The following is a 14,826-nucleotide window of genomic DNA, read 5'->3' on the forward strand; positions in this document are numbered from 1 at the left end:
ATACTGTGAGCGTAAAAGTGACTTTATCTCATATTAAGGATTATGCCACGATATTCAGCAGAAGCTGAGATCTTACATATTGGGACTAACACACCCTACAAGTATATGAGGCAACCATATAGCAATGTATGCTCTTGAACTCAAAAATTATTTATCTTTAGAAAACAAATTATGAAAGCTATTCTGAAATAGAATTTAATTTATACAGGAACAGAGATCTTCCATAACCGAGGGGAGCGCTTCAAGCCAGAGCACTCAGAATCAAGTATGTAGGAAATCTGTAGGAAAATAAGCTTCTAAGGTTCCTTAGAAAAAGACCTCTATTCATTCCAATCTAAGCCAGTTTTCCATTCATACAGATATACAAAAAAGTGAATAACCATGAAGTAGACAATATTTTCAATATCTGCTTAAAAAAACCAAACCAATCCCCCCCAAAACATCTACCACACCTCTTAGTATAAATTTTTAAGGCATTTCTTTCTTAGAAATCCGGTTCATTTTGTAGGATGACCACAGTATCAGCTCTACTTCGCTTGGCATTTCGTACTTCATTTTAGTTTGCACAGAACACACTATCTTAACAATATTTCAAGGTATTTGTTGTAATAAATACCACACATACAGGGGCTGGGGAAACCTGAAGAGGGAGCCCTGATCAGGACATTGAGTCACACGCTCTGTCCTTTCTTCCAGTATTCAAATATCAGCAAGTATTTGTAAGATGAATACTGCAGCGGTAGTTAAAGAACTGGAGAGAAAACTCTTCACTGTCCTGATGGGTCCAGTTCATACCTCATTAACGGCATTTAGAAATTTACTACTGAATGGGGTATATAATTCAGCAATTATGTTACTCATTTCATTTTGAACACTGTAACTTAGTAAGACACTAGCAAAGTCCTTCAGGTACAATTCTGAAACAGTATGACTGAAAACAGAACTTACTCCAACAATATAAGCGTGAAAGTTAAAAATCTAAGATTTTTGAATGGGGAAAGGTGAAAAAACATTCTGGAAAGGCTAAGAACTGGGATCAGAGAGAAATATGTTAATGACTTAAATCATCTGCACACCCAGGCCACAATCCGTTACTGTGACAATCACCTTCTCGCTCTTCAGTGGGACTGGAGTGACGACTAAGGGATCTGAACTGCAACTCAGCTGCTATTGAAGAGAGTCGATCATTTTCAGGGACACTGGAACCCCTGTTAAAAAGAGCCATTGTACTAATTAACTTAGCATTGCACTAAATAACTACTAGGGACAATTTAACTGCAGTTTTAAAGAGGAAGAACCTTTGAGGCCTAGGACATGAACAATGAAAGTAACACGAAAGAAAAACTGATGCTGAGAGATAAACTGAAAAGCCTTTCCATGCTATTTTTCCCCCAAATGAAGACTTTTTATATAATTTTAGTTATGCCACTCTATGAAAAAAACCTAAGCTTCAAAGGCATAAATTACTTGAAACAGTTACTTGCCTAAAACAACAAAATTCATTTGAATGACTTTTGGCATCCGACTAAGCTGCTGCAGGCTGCAGCTAGTGCCAGGTTTGGATATACAATCAGAAGTGATTCAGCAGGGTGACAATGTGAGCCATGAGCCACATTATCAGATATGGGGTGGTAACTGAATTCACACGTTCCTAGGGTGCCACAAATACAGCCATAGTCCATAGTCATAAAGTCAAAACCAGCGAGAAGAGCCACAAGCCAGCTGACAGGAAGGACAGCGTTAAATGACAGCAGCTTGACTGCTTGGAGGCCCAAACTCCTCCAGACAGCACAGAGTAGAATTAGATACCTCAGAATAAGACCCAGATGAATAAGCACATTGAACAGAAAGGGAAACAATACTAAGAGAAATGAACCTTAAATCCTTAAATCTTCATTCACCTTTCTCCAGCCCAAGACATCGATCAATCCACCTCCATTTTACAGCCATAAATTCCTCATGAAAGTCTTTCTACAATAGCTCCCTTTTGCACAAGGCTCCCTTTCAATTTTTAAAGCCTGGTGGGGAAGAGCTGGGGCTGATGCCTCCTTTAACCTAATGCTTTAGAGGTATTGGCTAAACACTACTGGGAAGTGGGGAACATTGTTAAATCCTTCACTGAAAACTAACAACTACAAAAAGATGAAAGATACCTGGCATCATACAGCGTGCACACCTATGAGAGAACTTCCCTACAGCCCTGAAGTTGCTTCTGAATTGTATAAAATTATTACCTGATAATAGATTTTAAAAAAAAAAAAAATTTAAAAAAAGACACAAGCTTCACAATCTTGAGAACAGAAGCCAAAACCCAAGACACCCTATTCCCATGTGAACATTCTCAACACAATGTCTGCTTTGCAATCCCTACTGCTGCCAACTAGATCTTTTAAGTTTGAGGAGGAACTGGAACTGAACGAGTGAAAATCCTCAGTACTCTTCAAGAAGGTGAGGTTTCACTTGGCAAAAAGGCTGAGGATATTCTCAGCCCACACAGAGCAACAATTCCAGATTCACAAAGAGCTTAAAAAAGAGCAAAGCTAAAGCACCTCTAAAATGAGGCAGTAGCTGAATAGAAGACCTTAAGCATCTCAGCTTTGAATACAGGTGTCTAAAATAGTTTTCAGGCCCATCTTAGCCACCCAGATCTTTTATTGTTTGTGTCCAGAAAGACTGTGTGCATGTTATGAAGCAAAGAAATAGAGTAAAAGAGAAGAAGATTTGCTAAATTTCTGCTCCAGTCCTGGATAAATATAAAAAGATGAATAATAACCCCAGCTAGCTCAGAAATTAAACACTTATAAAGGCCATAGTACGAACATAGTGTAAATGTATAACCATCAGAAAGCTCAATGTAAACAACCAGGTATTGCTGCTTTGGATTTTACTTTCTAGTTATATTAAACTGATTATTTTTTTTTTTTAAAGAAAAACTTCAATAGAACTATGGTGGCATTTGTGCACTACGCACTGCCTAGTACTATCAGCCTCCTACGTTCAAGTTCCTACATTCAACTTTTTCTAGATATTTAATGCCTACAATCATTTCATAAATGTCTAAAGAGCTTCTGTAAAGTGCACAAAGTTTCTGTGTCTGTGCTATTCCAGCAGCTGGACTGCACACTTCTTGTATACAAAATCTAAAAACGCTTGCTTGATCAAACAGATTCCGCATTGGAGCGCAAATAAATGAAATTCGTAATTTCAATTTATCACCGCATTGTGTTAAAGTTTGCAACTTTCTTTTAACTACACTAAAACCAGAAATTTGCTATAAATATATTACAGTGTAATATTTTGTCTTCCTCAATAAACAAAACCCCTAAAAAACCCCAACAAAAGCCTCCAAAACTCTGTCTCTGCTTTAATAATTTTTTTCTTCAAATTCTTCCTAGATAATACCGGGGTTAAAAAATGCTACTGAAAAATCCAGGCAATGCACAAAAAAGAATAAAATCATGTGATATTTTTTAACAACCATCAGAAAAGGGAAAACTGGGAGCTCTAACAAAAACACATGTCTTTGAAAAACAGGCCTAGGCAATTAAACTAAAATGCCGCATTAACATCGACTTTCATGTTACAATCCATGAAAGTATTATGCATTTGGTTGCAACTAAGAAGTAAAATTCTTATTTCTTTTCTCCCTAATGAATATCTTCTTGAACTAGAAGAAACTGTCAAAACGCCAACCTTCACATTTTGATCAATATTTGTGTAGGACACACATGCAGAAAACATTAAAAGAATGTACCACTGTACTCAAGTGTGTCAAATTATAAACCTGGCAGTTGCATTGAGTGTTATCAAATCACAACAAAGCCTACAAGTATTAAAAACTACCCTCCTATCTCCCTCTTGAAAAATTAACTAGCCTCAAAGATATGCTTTGGCTCAAAGTGCTGTACATGTTCTAAAAAAAAACAACCCCAAAAACCAAAAACCAACCTGCTTCATATGTTGTGTAAAGACTAATTATCAAATAAACAAGCTCTGTATTTTCAAAATCATAAGTACTAATTAACCCTCACCCTGTCAGCTTATGAAGCTGACAGAACCTCTCAGCGAAAGTTCTCTAGAATGTTACTTACTTGAAAATGGCTTTTCAAGTGCATAGTGGTGCCGAATACTGCCTCCTCTGTCTTTTTCAACAGGGGGCTTAAGACAGAAGCATGAAGGATATACAATAAATACATGTAGTTTGAATGACAAAAATTCAGGATGTATTTTCAATTAAAAGAAAAGGGCCCAGACTCACAAGCTGTACATCTAGAGGCTACCGTACGTGCAGGTCACAACTTACCATAAAAATTAACTGAAAAGGCTTGCAGGAAAGATTTTATGTAAGAAGTGACAATTTACTTCCCTTTTAACAAGTTAATGCTGTACATCTGGTAACAAATCAACAAACACTGATGGTTGTGGTTTGTTGGCTAACAACTGTGAATTATTTATTAAAAAATAAATAATTCATAATCAAGTCATATCTAAGTTCACATTGGTCACCATCAATCTGTTGTTCTTTCACTGCCTGTTCTCTCTTTTCTCTACAGCTGTGTGATACACCCAGATCACGTGTCTCCATTTATACAAATCTCTTGTACAAGAGAGTTTCTGGTACTCTGCAGTAGAAATAAGAATATACATATATGTGTGTGTGTGTGTATATATATATGTATGTGTATATATATAAGGTTTTGACAGTCAGGAGTGCAGGGGGAAAAAAAATAATTAAAAAAAAGAGTAAATTTCGAGAACCTGGGAGACATGTCAATGGTCTGACTGTGGTATGGGAAGAAGGAACACCAACATTCTGAAATATAACAGCCAAATCAGAGGCCAAAAAGCAAGAAAGATACTAACATAGGTCTGCCAAAAAATTCACTCATGATGTCTGCAAACAGATGATACAGAAGTGGTGTCTGTTACATATCCTGATACAGGAATGGTTTCTTTTGTATTAAGTTTATTCTGCAAAACCCTAAGAAGTCAAAGGTGTAGCAAGAAATAAAAAATCCTCCTGAAATCTTAGGTGTTTAATGCCGTGTTTGCCGCTGTATAGCATTTCAAAATATTTACGGCAGACAGTAACAATACCAAAACTGTTAGTTAATATTAAAAACATATATATGTATTCTTGGGCTTATTTGCTTGTTACAGTCATCTTAGTGCAAAGTGTTAGTTATCAATACTAATTATTTAGTAAAGTTATACTGATGAACTGATTGGCGTATGTTAATTTCATGGACATTTTTACTGCACAAATTTGTAATCTACGTGAGAACCGCATGCTTTAACTACTGTATTGTTCAGACATTTTAAATCTGAAAGCGGTCTTATCTATTTCTAAGACATATGATTTTGCTCAAGTCAAACATGAATGAAGGAGTCAGTGGAAGACATGATGGGACGGAAAAGCACGGTGCAAATGACTAGGATGCAAGTATGCGGAAACAGTTATATGGGTGATGTGAGTCAAACGAGGCTGCTACGGCATGGAGCGGAGCTACCTGGTATCATTTGCACTGCTGACAGCTTTGGGTTGAGCTGAGTCGCTACCGACGAGAGCGGGGCGACTGACAGCAACGCTGCAATGGTTCCGTACATCACAAGGGACACTCCGCGTGCTGTGGCAAGAAGAAAAACTTCAGGAAACAGTTAAAAAAAAAAAATAATAAAACTCATGGAGTCAAAAATTTCTTTTAAAAATAAAATTCTGAAGTGTGCATAATGAGGCCTGATTTTAAAAGTTTTTCAAGCACATAAAGATTTTTAATGTGGAGTAAGTCTGGGTCTCTGAAGATTCAGGGGCTGTCAATACGTGCAATAACAATAATAATCTTCAAAATAAAAATCTCCAAATCTTTAGAACAGTACTAGTTTCTGCTGACAGCTAAGCAACTTCCAAAAAAAAAAAAAAAAGTCAAGTGTAGAGTTTGACACTGTACTGATTTTCTTGAAAATAAGGCCCTCTGTTTGTGTAAAAAATATGCATGGCAAAGTTTATTTTGAAATTTTTAAAAAACTATTTTTGCATTCATTCTCACGTTAACTCTTCCAAAGGGAAGCAAAACCATCCATTGCTTTAAGCTTCTTCACAGCAGGTTGGTAATAATGCAGAAATGCCACCATATTCCAGAATGCTTCATTTTTAAGTCTTACCTACACTAAACTACAGAAAGCACTGTCACAAGCATGTATGCAGACATTCAAAGTGAGGAAGGGAATAAAAGTCTTGTGAATGCACAGTTTTCACTGAATTAAAACTTGTTACATTGAAACACTGTTTTCAGGAAAGGGGATAAGAAAAAGAAACAATATTGTCCTTCAAAGCACATGGATAAAATTCAGATCACTAATATGCTGCTTTGCCCTCAACAGGAAAAAAAAAAAAAAGGTAGTCCACTTACTAACAGTCAGCATAGCCAAGACAGGATCAACCAGTTTAGAATTCTGCACTAATGCTAAATACCTGAAGCCTTCAGGAGTAGGGATGATAAGATGAGGATTTGGTGGATCACTATGGCACCGAGGTACTTTTACAGGACGGGGACTGTTTCGATGAATAGCTGCAAACATAAAAAAGGCAGCCATTTACCCAGATGTCAGAAAAATTCTGTTAGGGACATTTCAAGACACAAAATTAAAATAAATTCCTATTTTACAGAGTTAAGTGTGAACTGGAACCTATTTTCTTGTCCTTTAAGAAAAATGAAAATTATTCCAATTTTAAATAAATCAATTGTACGTATTAATATTATTCATATTGTTGTATCACATAACTCATCTAGAAAATAATGAAAATTCTCCAGAGAATTAAAAACTAGCAATTAGAAGATGTATACTTACTCCACTAAAACTACACCTTCATTATTTCAACTTCACAGATTAAAGATGATTTGTTATCTTATTGCAAAATAAATATTAACAAACCAAATAATAATTAAAAAGCAAACAGCGCTCTAATGTTCATTTTGCATCAGAATTAGTTTTCTCAGACAATAATAGAAAGCAAAATGAGCTGGGGAATAAAAAAAACAAACACATTTGACAGTTTTACCCATACTAATGCCCCCCATGCCAGCCTGCCCCAAGAAAGTGGTACAGAGGGACAGAGTCAAAACTAAATGAGACGTGAGAGTAGTCTGCAGAGTCTTTCCCTTCCCTCAACCCCTCCTTAATTATCCAGAAAAATATTGCAGCAGTCACATCGCAAGATCGCCCATCAAAACATGAGGCAGTACTTACTCGGGTCACTGTCATTAACCTAGCCTGGCAGGTTAATTCTGCCTTCTTTGCAGTATCAGGACAAGTAAAGGATTCCAGGGCCAGGTATTAGTTGTCCTGTTATAATTCACAAGAAACACTAGCAGAAGACCCAGAAGGCAGAACTTAACCCACTTGGGTGGACACAGGCTGTTTCACAAAGCAAAGAGACAGGATAAAACACTGCGAAACCCCCAGCTATGTGCCTACAGGCAGCAGCTTGAACACAACTGGACCCGCAGCTTTGGGAACAAGATCACAGTGGGTTTAAGTCCCTCAACATGGTATGCAAATGCAACTAGGAATTCTTATTTTTCTCCTGATCACGAGATAGAAAAGGGTATCTGCAATATCTGCTGCCAGGACAGTTTATGTTTAGTTATGTATATTTCACATGTATGAAAGCTTCAGCCTGCTGTTCCAAGTCTGTGCCACCCGTCTGTGTCACCTCCTCCCCCGTGCCTCTGAGCTGAAAGCTGCCAAGCAATTTAGTTTGTGTCATCTGCTGTGTCTGCAATAGCATTTATAAGAGTTTCAGTACTTTGGGATCATCATGCTAGTGATCTACCTAAAACAGGCCTTCCTCTGAACAACAGTATCAAAAGTGAACATACAGGTTTTACATCACAGTACAGAATTAAGCTAAAATTTATTTTAGACTATGCTTCTTTCCAAAGGATTGGACTGACTTTCATTGTGAAAGGTTCCTCAGCTATAAGCTTTTCTCATCAAAATTACATCAAAACTGAAACTTTCCTGAAATACTGAAAAACTTCCTCTTGCCTGAGCCAAATTACCTTCTCTTCATGTTTTCTGCCATCAACCCCATCCAGAAGTGGACATCAGAAGAAAAAAAAGAAGACATGATATTTTGAAAGTTAAGCCAGTCAATGGGCTTGTGAGGAGGAAAAGAGAAAGAGAGCCAAGAGAGAGATACATAAAAGGGAAGCACAGCTGAGAAAATATCCTTTTCTCAAGATAAACAATGAAATATGTTGATTCCACTTTAATGCCAAAGATTTTTTTTGCACTATCACAAATTTTGTGACATTAGAGAACTATTTCCAACCACTCTATCATCAAGGCCCCAGGTGTAACTCCTCTGTACCTCAATACTTAATAAATCCATCAGAAGTGTAAATATCTGCAGTGCCACAATGAGAGGGAGAAGGAGCTGTAACTGCCTCCTTAAAGTTATAATCACTTCTTTACCCAACCTTTAAAACAAATCACAATCCTTTTCCAGGAGATCTGCAAGACTTCATACGGATTCAAGGACAAAAAACAGAGGAAAGCATCTGTAAAGCTTTTAAATTTTTTGAGTAAAACCAACACGTCACGTTGTCAGGCAATAATGGTTCCACATCCACAATCATGAAAAGCGTAAAAATACTTTTATTGTTATTTCTAACATTTTAAAATTACTTTACAATCAAAATTCTGTAATAATAGCAGCAAAGCTCCAGAACAAATGCCAGTAACTTCTGCCTTACCAAGGTACAAACCTGTAACAGGACTGTGAGGTTTTCCAATAACATGGCCGATGCACTCATTCATCAGAGCTTGTAAACTCTAGAAAAGACGAACAGAAGAAATTGTGATTTTTCATGTTACAAGAGAGCTGATACGGCAAAGCTCACAGTAACAACATTACACTGGTTAAGTATGTAATCTGTCAAGTAAGCACCCCTACATTCTATCAATTACATTAAACTTCTGGATGCACAATAGGGTTTTGACTTTGTTGATTTTATTTTTTTTTTTTAAACTAGAAATCTTAGTCTTGCCTTGCCTTTTGACCCTGTCAAAATTACATAACCATAAGAACTGAAAAATGATATATCATAAAGAACATTTCATAATATAAATCTAGAGGAACTTAAAAATACCCACTGTTAATAAAATTTAAAATCAAGCTTGCTGGAAAAAGCTGCAGTCTCCTCTGCCCTCCCTTTCCCCACCCTAAGAAGAATCACCCAATGAAAATGGGTGAGAGTATGACAGCCTGAATCACAAGACTAAAGTCTGTAAAACAAAAAATAGGAAGCACTGCATATTAAAAAAAAAATACAAAATCCACTTTCCTTCTCTACCCATGAAGTTAGCAGAACTGTAATGAAAGAAAGCTTAATACCTAAACCACTGAGCTGGGGCTCAGGCAATCTGAGCCTAATTATTGGGTGTACTATTCACTGTGTATGTAACCCTGGACAAGTTATTAAATCTTCCTCTGGTTTTGATTTACTTGTCAGAACACCAGGGATAAAATACGTCTTCACAATAAAGAATTAAAATTATGTTCTTAGGTACAAGTTGCTATGAAGGCCAGTTTTATATACCAGTCATTCAGACTAGTCAAAATTTATTCCAGAAATTCAGAAACTTAGTGAAGACCAGGAACTCGAAGCTAGACGAACAACAACAAAGTTTAAAAAAAAAAAAAAGGGAAAAAAAAGGAGAAAAAAGTGTTTAGTCAGTGATTGGCATATCTTATCAACCCAGACTGAGATAGAATCTCCGATTCAGATCTAGACTGTCCTTTTTCTGTGACATCAGGCATTATTCAAATAAGAGATTAGGACTGACATAAGATATTTCTAGGTGAAATGCTGTGACCTGGGTTATACAGGAGTCAGATTAATCAAAGTGGTTTCAAGTGATGCTCTCTAAAACTGAAATCCAGTTTAAGAAACCAGAAGTTCAGCAATGGAGTTAAAGTTTTGGTTTCCCCCCTTCCTCTCACACTTGTTCAAACTCTGACTTTGTCTTAAATAACACTCGCTCTGAATTCTCTTCTCTGTACATGTGAAACCTCTGTCATAAAACCATTCTATTTGAAGAAGTGCCATGATATCTTAGATAGTTACTCTTCAAAATACTACGTGTTTTAGAAACTGCATCAAAGCAAATAAATAAAGCTGAGAGGCTACTTCCTAAAGATACAGTATTAATGTATTTCAAATACAAGCTTAACTCTGTTGTTTAGGCAGATAACACTTTCCCGACAATGCATGCACAGGACTAAAACATAACTTACTTGAGAACTCTTGATAAAAATATATGTGAGAAGAGACTAAATTATATAGTTTCTCTATTATGCAATAAATATGGTTGGCATTTCCTAACACATCTTGAAATTAATAAAAATCAGACGTGCTGACACTCACATTCTGCTATTTTGTGGCAACTGTGCTTTCACTTCTCTGTAGTACTGTACCAAGATCAGAGAAATAAATTCTCAGAATTTTATTTCCACGGGAAAAAGGGGAAGGCAGAGCACATAAAAAAGCCAGTTTTAGTCTACTATATTTTACATAGTAAAAACAAAAGAAAGGAGCTTTAAAGACTGGTTCACATTGGCACAATTTGAAGAAATGTCTTTAAACAACTGTGAATTTGTATTCATACCCATAAATAAACTCTGGGTGCTAAGCAAGCCTTAAGCCTGTGTTAAGAAATTTATTACGACAACTATAAATTGTAACTCTGCAGAAAAGCTGCTGACAAATTTCCCAAGAGACAAAGGAGGATAGTCTCCCAAGACAGTACCAGCAACTTGTTAGCAATCCAAAAACATTAATGCCCATGGTCGCAAGCGCACTCTATTCAGAATCTTACAAAGTGAAGAGATATCAACATCCTCAGTTCTAGACAACACCAATTGTTTCAGAACAGCACCAGTATTCAGACATAGCAGTATAAAAAATATCCCTGATAACATATACTGATAGCTGCACATTTATTTAGAAATAAACAGCAAGCAGAGTAACTTAATCCATACCAAGAAGTCATCTTCTGGGAGAGCTGAAATAAATGCTGGCTCGATGGCTTGAAGAAAATCAAAACCTTGAGTTGCCCACCTATCTCAAAGAAAAAGACAAGACAGAAAATGAATTGCTCTTCAGCTAAAGCCATCATAAGAGTTTCAACAGCATCCAAGAACAGTAAGTGACAGTTACTTATTTTTCCTCTAGAAAATATGACAAAATCTTGGTAAGAAAATTGATTAATAAATAGGAGGTAATATATTTAGCTTGTATTAATATTTTCCCAGTTATATGCAGAAAAAGTCTGATTTTAGCAAGCACACTGCGAAATAAAGTGAGCAGGCCATGCTGTATACCTCAACTCTTATATGCGTTATCTTCAGGAACAGTATCATCGATTCACTCACAATATGTTGGCAACAAGCCAAACCACTACATCCCCTGCCTAAATTCTCCTTTCTGAAACAAGACTGAAAGAGTACTTATGATTTCATGACTATCTGATCAGCAGCAACTGGACATCACTGGTTTCAGGGCCTAGGTTGGTAAAGTCAGGGCCTAGGTTGGTAAAGCAAAACAAAAGAGTAACTTGGCTAGAGCAAGTTGTGTCTTCAGCCACCTGCCCTCCCCCCACTGCCTCCTTTTAGACCTACTAGAATTAGCAGCTGCAACCTAAAAAGTGCAAGGACAATCATAGGATATTCTGAGTTGGAAGGGACCAACTCCTGACTCCACACAGGAGGGCAACTTGAAAGTTGACTCACATAGAGCTTAGCATCAACCAGAACCCTGAGATTTCTTTCTGCAGGGCTGCACTCCAACCTCTTGGCCCCCAGTTTATATGTATACCCAGGATTACACCACCCCAGGTGCAAAATCTGGCATTTGTCCTTGTTAAATTTCATAAGGTTGGTGGTTGCCTAGCACTCAACCTATTAAGATTGCTCTGTAAGGCCTCTCTACCCTCGAGGAAATCAACAGCTCCTCCTAATTTAGTATTGCTTGCAAACTTACTTAGTATGTACTCAACTCCCGTGTCCAGATCATTGATAAAAACATTGAAGAGAACTGTCCCTACAACTGAGCCCTGGGGAACACCCTAGTGACTGGCCACCACCTAGATGTTACCCCCCATCTATTCCAACTCTTTGAGTCCAACTCTTCAGCCATCATATTGTTCACCCATCATATTGTGTGCGTGTCTAGCTGTAGGATGGACAATTTGTCCAGAAGGATATTGTGAGAGACGGTATCTAAAGCTTTGCTAAAATAATAATTAAAAAAACCCCAACAACAACAAAACTCAGCCACATCCATTGCCTTCTCTTTGTCTACTAGGCCGGTAACCTTGTCAAAAAAGGATATTCAGTTAGTAAGGCATGGCTTGCCCTCCATGAACCCATGTTGACTTTGACTGATGACTACATCGTCTCTGAAGTGTTTTTCAGTAACTCCTAGAATAACCTTCTCCATAATTTTACCAGGAACTGAAGCAAGACTGACAGGCCTATAATTACCAGGGTCACCTTCCCTGCCCTTCTTGAAAATGGAAATAACTTTTGCTAGCTTCCAGTCAAGGGGAACCTCTCCAGATTCCCAAGACTGCTGATAAATAACTGAGAGAGGTCTTGCAGTAACATCATCCAACTTATTCCGTACTTTGGAATTAATTCCAACAGGCCCCATAGACTTCCATGCATTTCATTGCAGCTGCAAATCTTGTACAAGTTGAAAGTCAACCAGGAGCTTATCACTCCCATAGTTCTGGTCCTTCAACCCAGGGCTCCAGGGGTCCCAAGGCCCATCATATGTGTTAAAGACAGCGGCAAAGAAGGCATTAAATGCCTCTGCTTTATCCTGGTCCCAATTTATGAGATGGACAATTTCATCCATCTCATCTTAAGTCCTCCTTTTGCTAACATGGTTAAAAAAGCCTTTTAAATTGTTTGGGGGGGTTTGTGGTGGTGGGTTGGTTTTTTTTGGGGGGTTTTTTTGGGTTTTTTTTGTTTTTTTTTTTTTTTTTGTGGGTTTTTTTTGTTTGTTTTTGTGGTTTGTTTTTTTTTTTTGTTTTGTTTTTTTTTTTTTTTTTAAGATTAGCACACCAAGCTAACCATCCTATCCACACATGGTTCATTCTTTCCTCCTCTTCTTCCACCAAGCAAAATAAATCACCTCCAGGACAAACTGATCAGCCCTATACTTTAAGAAAACAAAACTGTAAACTGTCACTGGTGTGTAATCTGCTAGCACAGACCAATATAAGGCACCTATTTTAATGCAGAAGAATTCTATTAAATTTCCGATATACCATCAGCAAAATGCTGCAAAACCACCTAAATAATTCAGGTAATGGTATCATTCTGCTTGGGCCAGTTTCCCAGTTCCTCTGTTCACATCCTCAAAGTGATGTAACTTGTTAACTTTTTTCAATAGTGCTCAGTAGTAGAGTTTCATCCGCAAATGCATCTGCGATCATAAAACTGAAGAATTTTCACCAGAGTGGTGAAACTTCTTCCTCATCAGTGGGCCGTACTGCAGATGCTTTCAGAAAGGACTAATAGAAGGACTTCTACAGGAGGCTAAAGCTTCCATACACACATCGTTTCCACAACGGGCACAAAAGAATACGGCTTTCTCTGTAGAATACCCAGAGAATGACTGTTGCATACTCTGCAATCTTTACTGACTCCTGATCACGTAGCACTTTTGTTCCAACCTAATGACCCTTATTCTGGTGTCTTTTAATTGTCTGGGTGCAACAATCTCCACTTTTTCTTGCCATTTTCTGTCATCTAACATGAGGCAAAATGAGGCAAAATGTTCCACAAAATCTTCTGCTAAGCAGCTGGAGTGTTCATTTGGCTTTATGCATTTACTATTCAAATTACTTTCAAAATGTAAGAGCCAGAAGCAGCAATAGTTCAGAAGAACTACTTCTAAACAATAAAGCGTTATTCATGGTGCGAGAAGTCCTGCATGGCATTTAAATGCAAACTGCTATGGCAGTAACAAGCTGGCTGTTACCTGGGTCGAGTGCCTCGGCCACTCTCACATTTGGTTAGCACATAATTCATCCATTTTCTGGCAAAGCTGATATACTTGTCTCCAATTTTCTGCCTGAATTCTCCAGACATCAGACGAACAACTTCTTTATGGTACTGTAAGAAACTAAAGATTACTTTTCACGTATTAAGAAGAACAACAAAAATACCATTTGCAATATCCACTGGCGTACTTGCAGGCTAACAAACTCTACTATATGGTAACAGTCACATCCTATTCTTAGACAAAATTATTTTATGCAAGCAGTTGTATATTTATAAAAAAAAAATCATGAAAAAGTATATGATATAAAACATGTTACAATGAGAGGCAGCACTTGAGCCATATTGCATTCTTACATGTGTACCGGCATGTGTGGATGTTTAACAGTGTAACATTTAAGAAACATTCTACATACATGCTCAGTTCTGTAATCAGAGATTAAACAGCAAAGTAGTGTTTACTTCTAGTTATACTGCAGGTAATATTAGGGGATAAAGGAGTTATGTATGTACATTTGAAAAATTAAACAGAAACACCAGCTGATTTTTAGAAGACTATCCTTAGAAGTAAGTTAGGATATGACACAATCTGAAAAAAATTTCACAAAGCCCACAGAAATCAAGTAGTGAAACAATATACTAAAAGCATCCAAACATGACATTTCTTCATCAGCACTCTGAGGCAGGCATTCAAAAGCTACATTCACTGCATCAAAGAACCACCACAAACTTTGAAAGAATGGCTCATA

General features: G+C 37.2%; 1 protein-coding gene across 9 annotated transcripts in view; it reads right to left on the reverse strand.

Annotated features, from left to right (window-relative positions):
* The window catches only part of MAP3K4 (mitogen-activated protein kinase kinase kinase 4), a 70,392-nt gene that overhangs the window by 15,008 nt on the left and 40,558 nt on the right, over nucleotides 1-14,826 (reverse strand). For 6 of the 9 annotated variants that reach the window (XR_010070317.1, XM_063329206.1, XM_063329201.1 and 3 more), the window contains 6 exons: nucleotides 14,058-14,191; nucleotides 11,048-11,126; nucleotides 8,760-8,838; nucleotides 6,473-6,569; nucleotides 5,511-5,627; nucleotides 1,108-1,208 (listed from right to left, as the gene is read on the reverse strand). Coding sequence is in view for 8 of the 9 variants with exons in the window: in XM_063329206.1 (XP_063185276.1) it covers nucleotides 1,108-1,208; nucleotides 5,511-5,627; nucleotides 6,473-6,569; nucleotides 8,760-8,838; nucleotides 11,048-11,126; nucleotides 14,058-14,191 (607 nt within the window). In the remaining variant the exon portion in view is untranslated. The remainder of the gene's footprint in view (nucleotides 1-1,107; nucleotides 1,209-5,510; nucleotides 5,628-6,472; nucleotides 6,570-8,759; nucleotides 8,839-11,047; nucleotides 11,127-14,057; nucleotides 14,192-14,826) is intronic. The other 3 variants (XM_063329200.1, XM_063329202.1, XM_063329203.1) reach the window with 3 other exon arrangements.

Source organism: Chroicocephalus ridibundus, chromosome 3 (genome assembly GCF_963924245.1).
Source record: "Chroicocephalus ridibundus chromosome 3, bChrRid1.1, whole genome shotgun sequence".
NCBI lineage: Eukaryota > Metazoa > Chordata > Aves > Charadriiformes > Laridae > Chroicocephalus > Chroicocephalus ridibundus.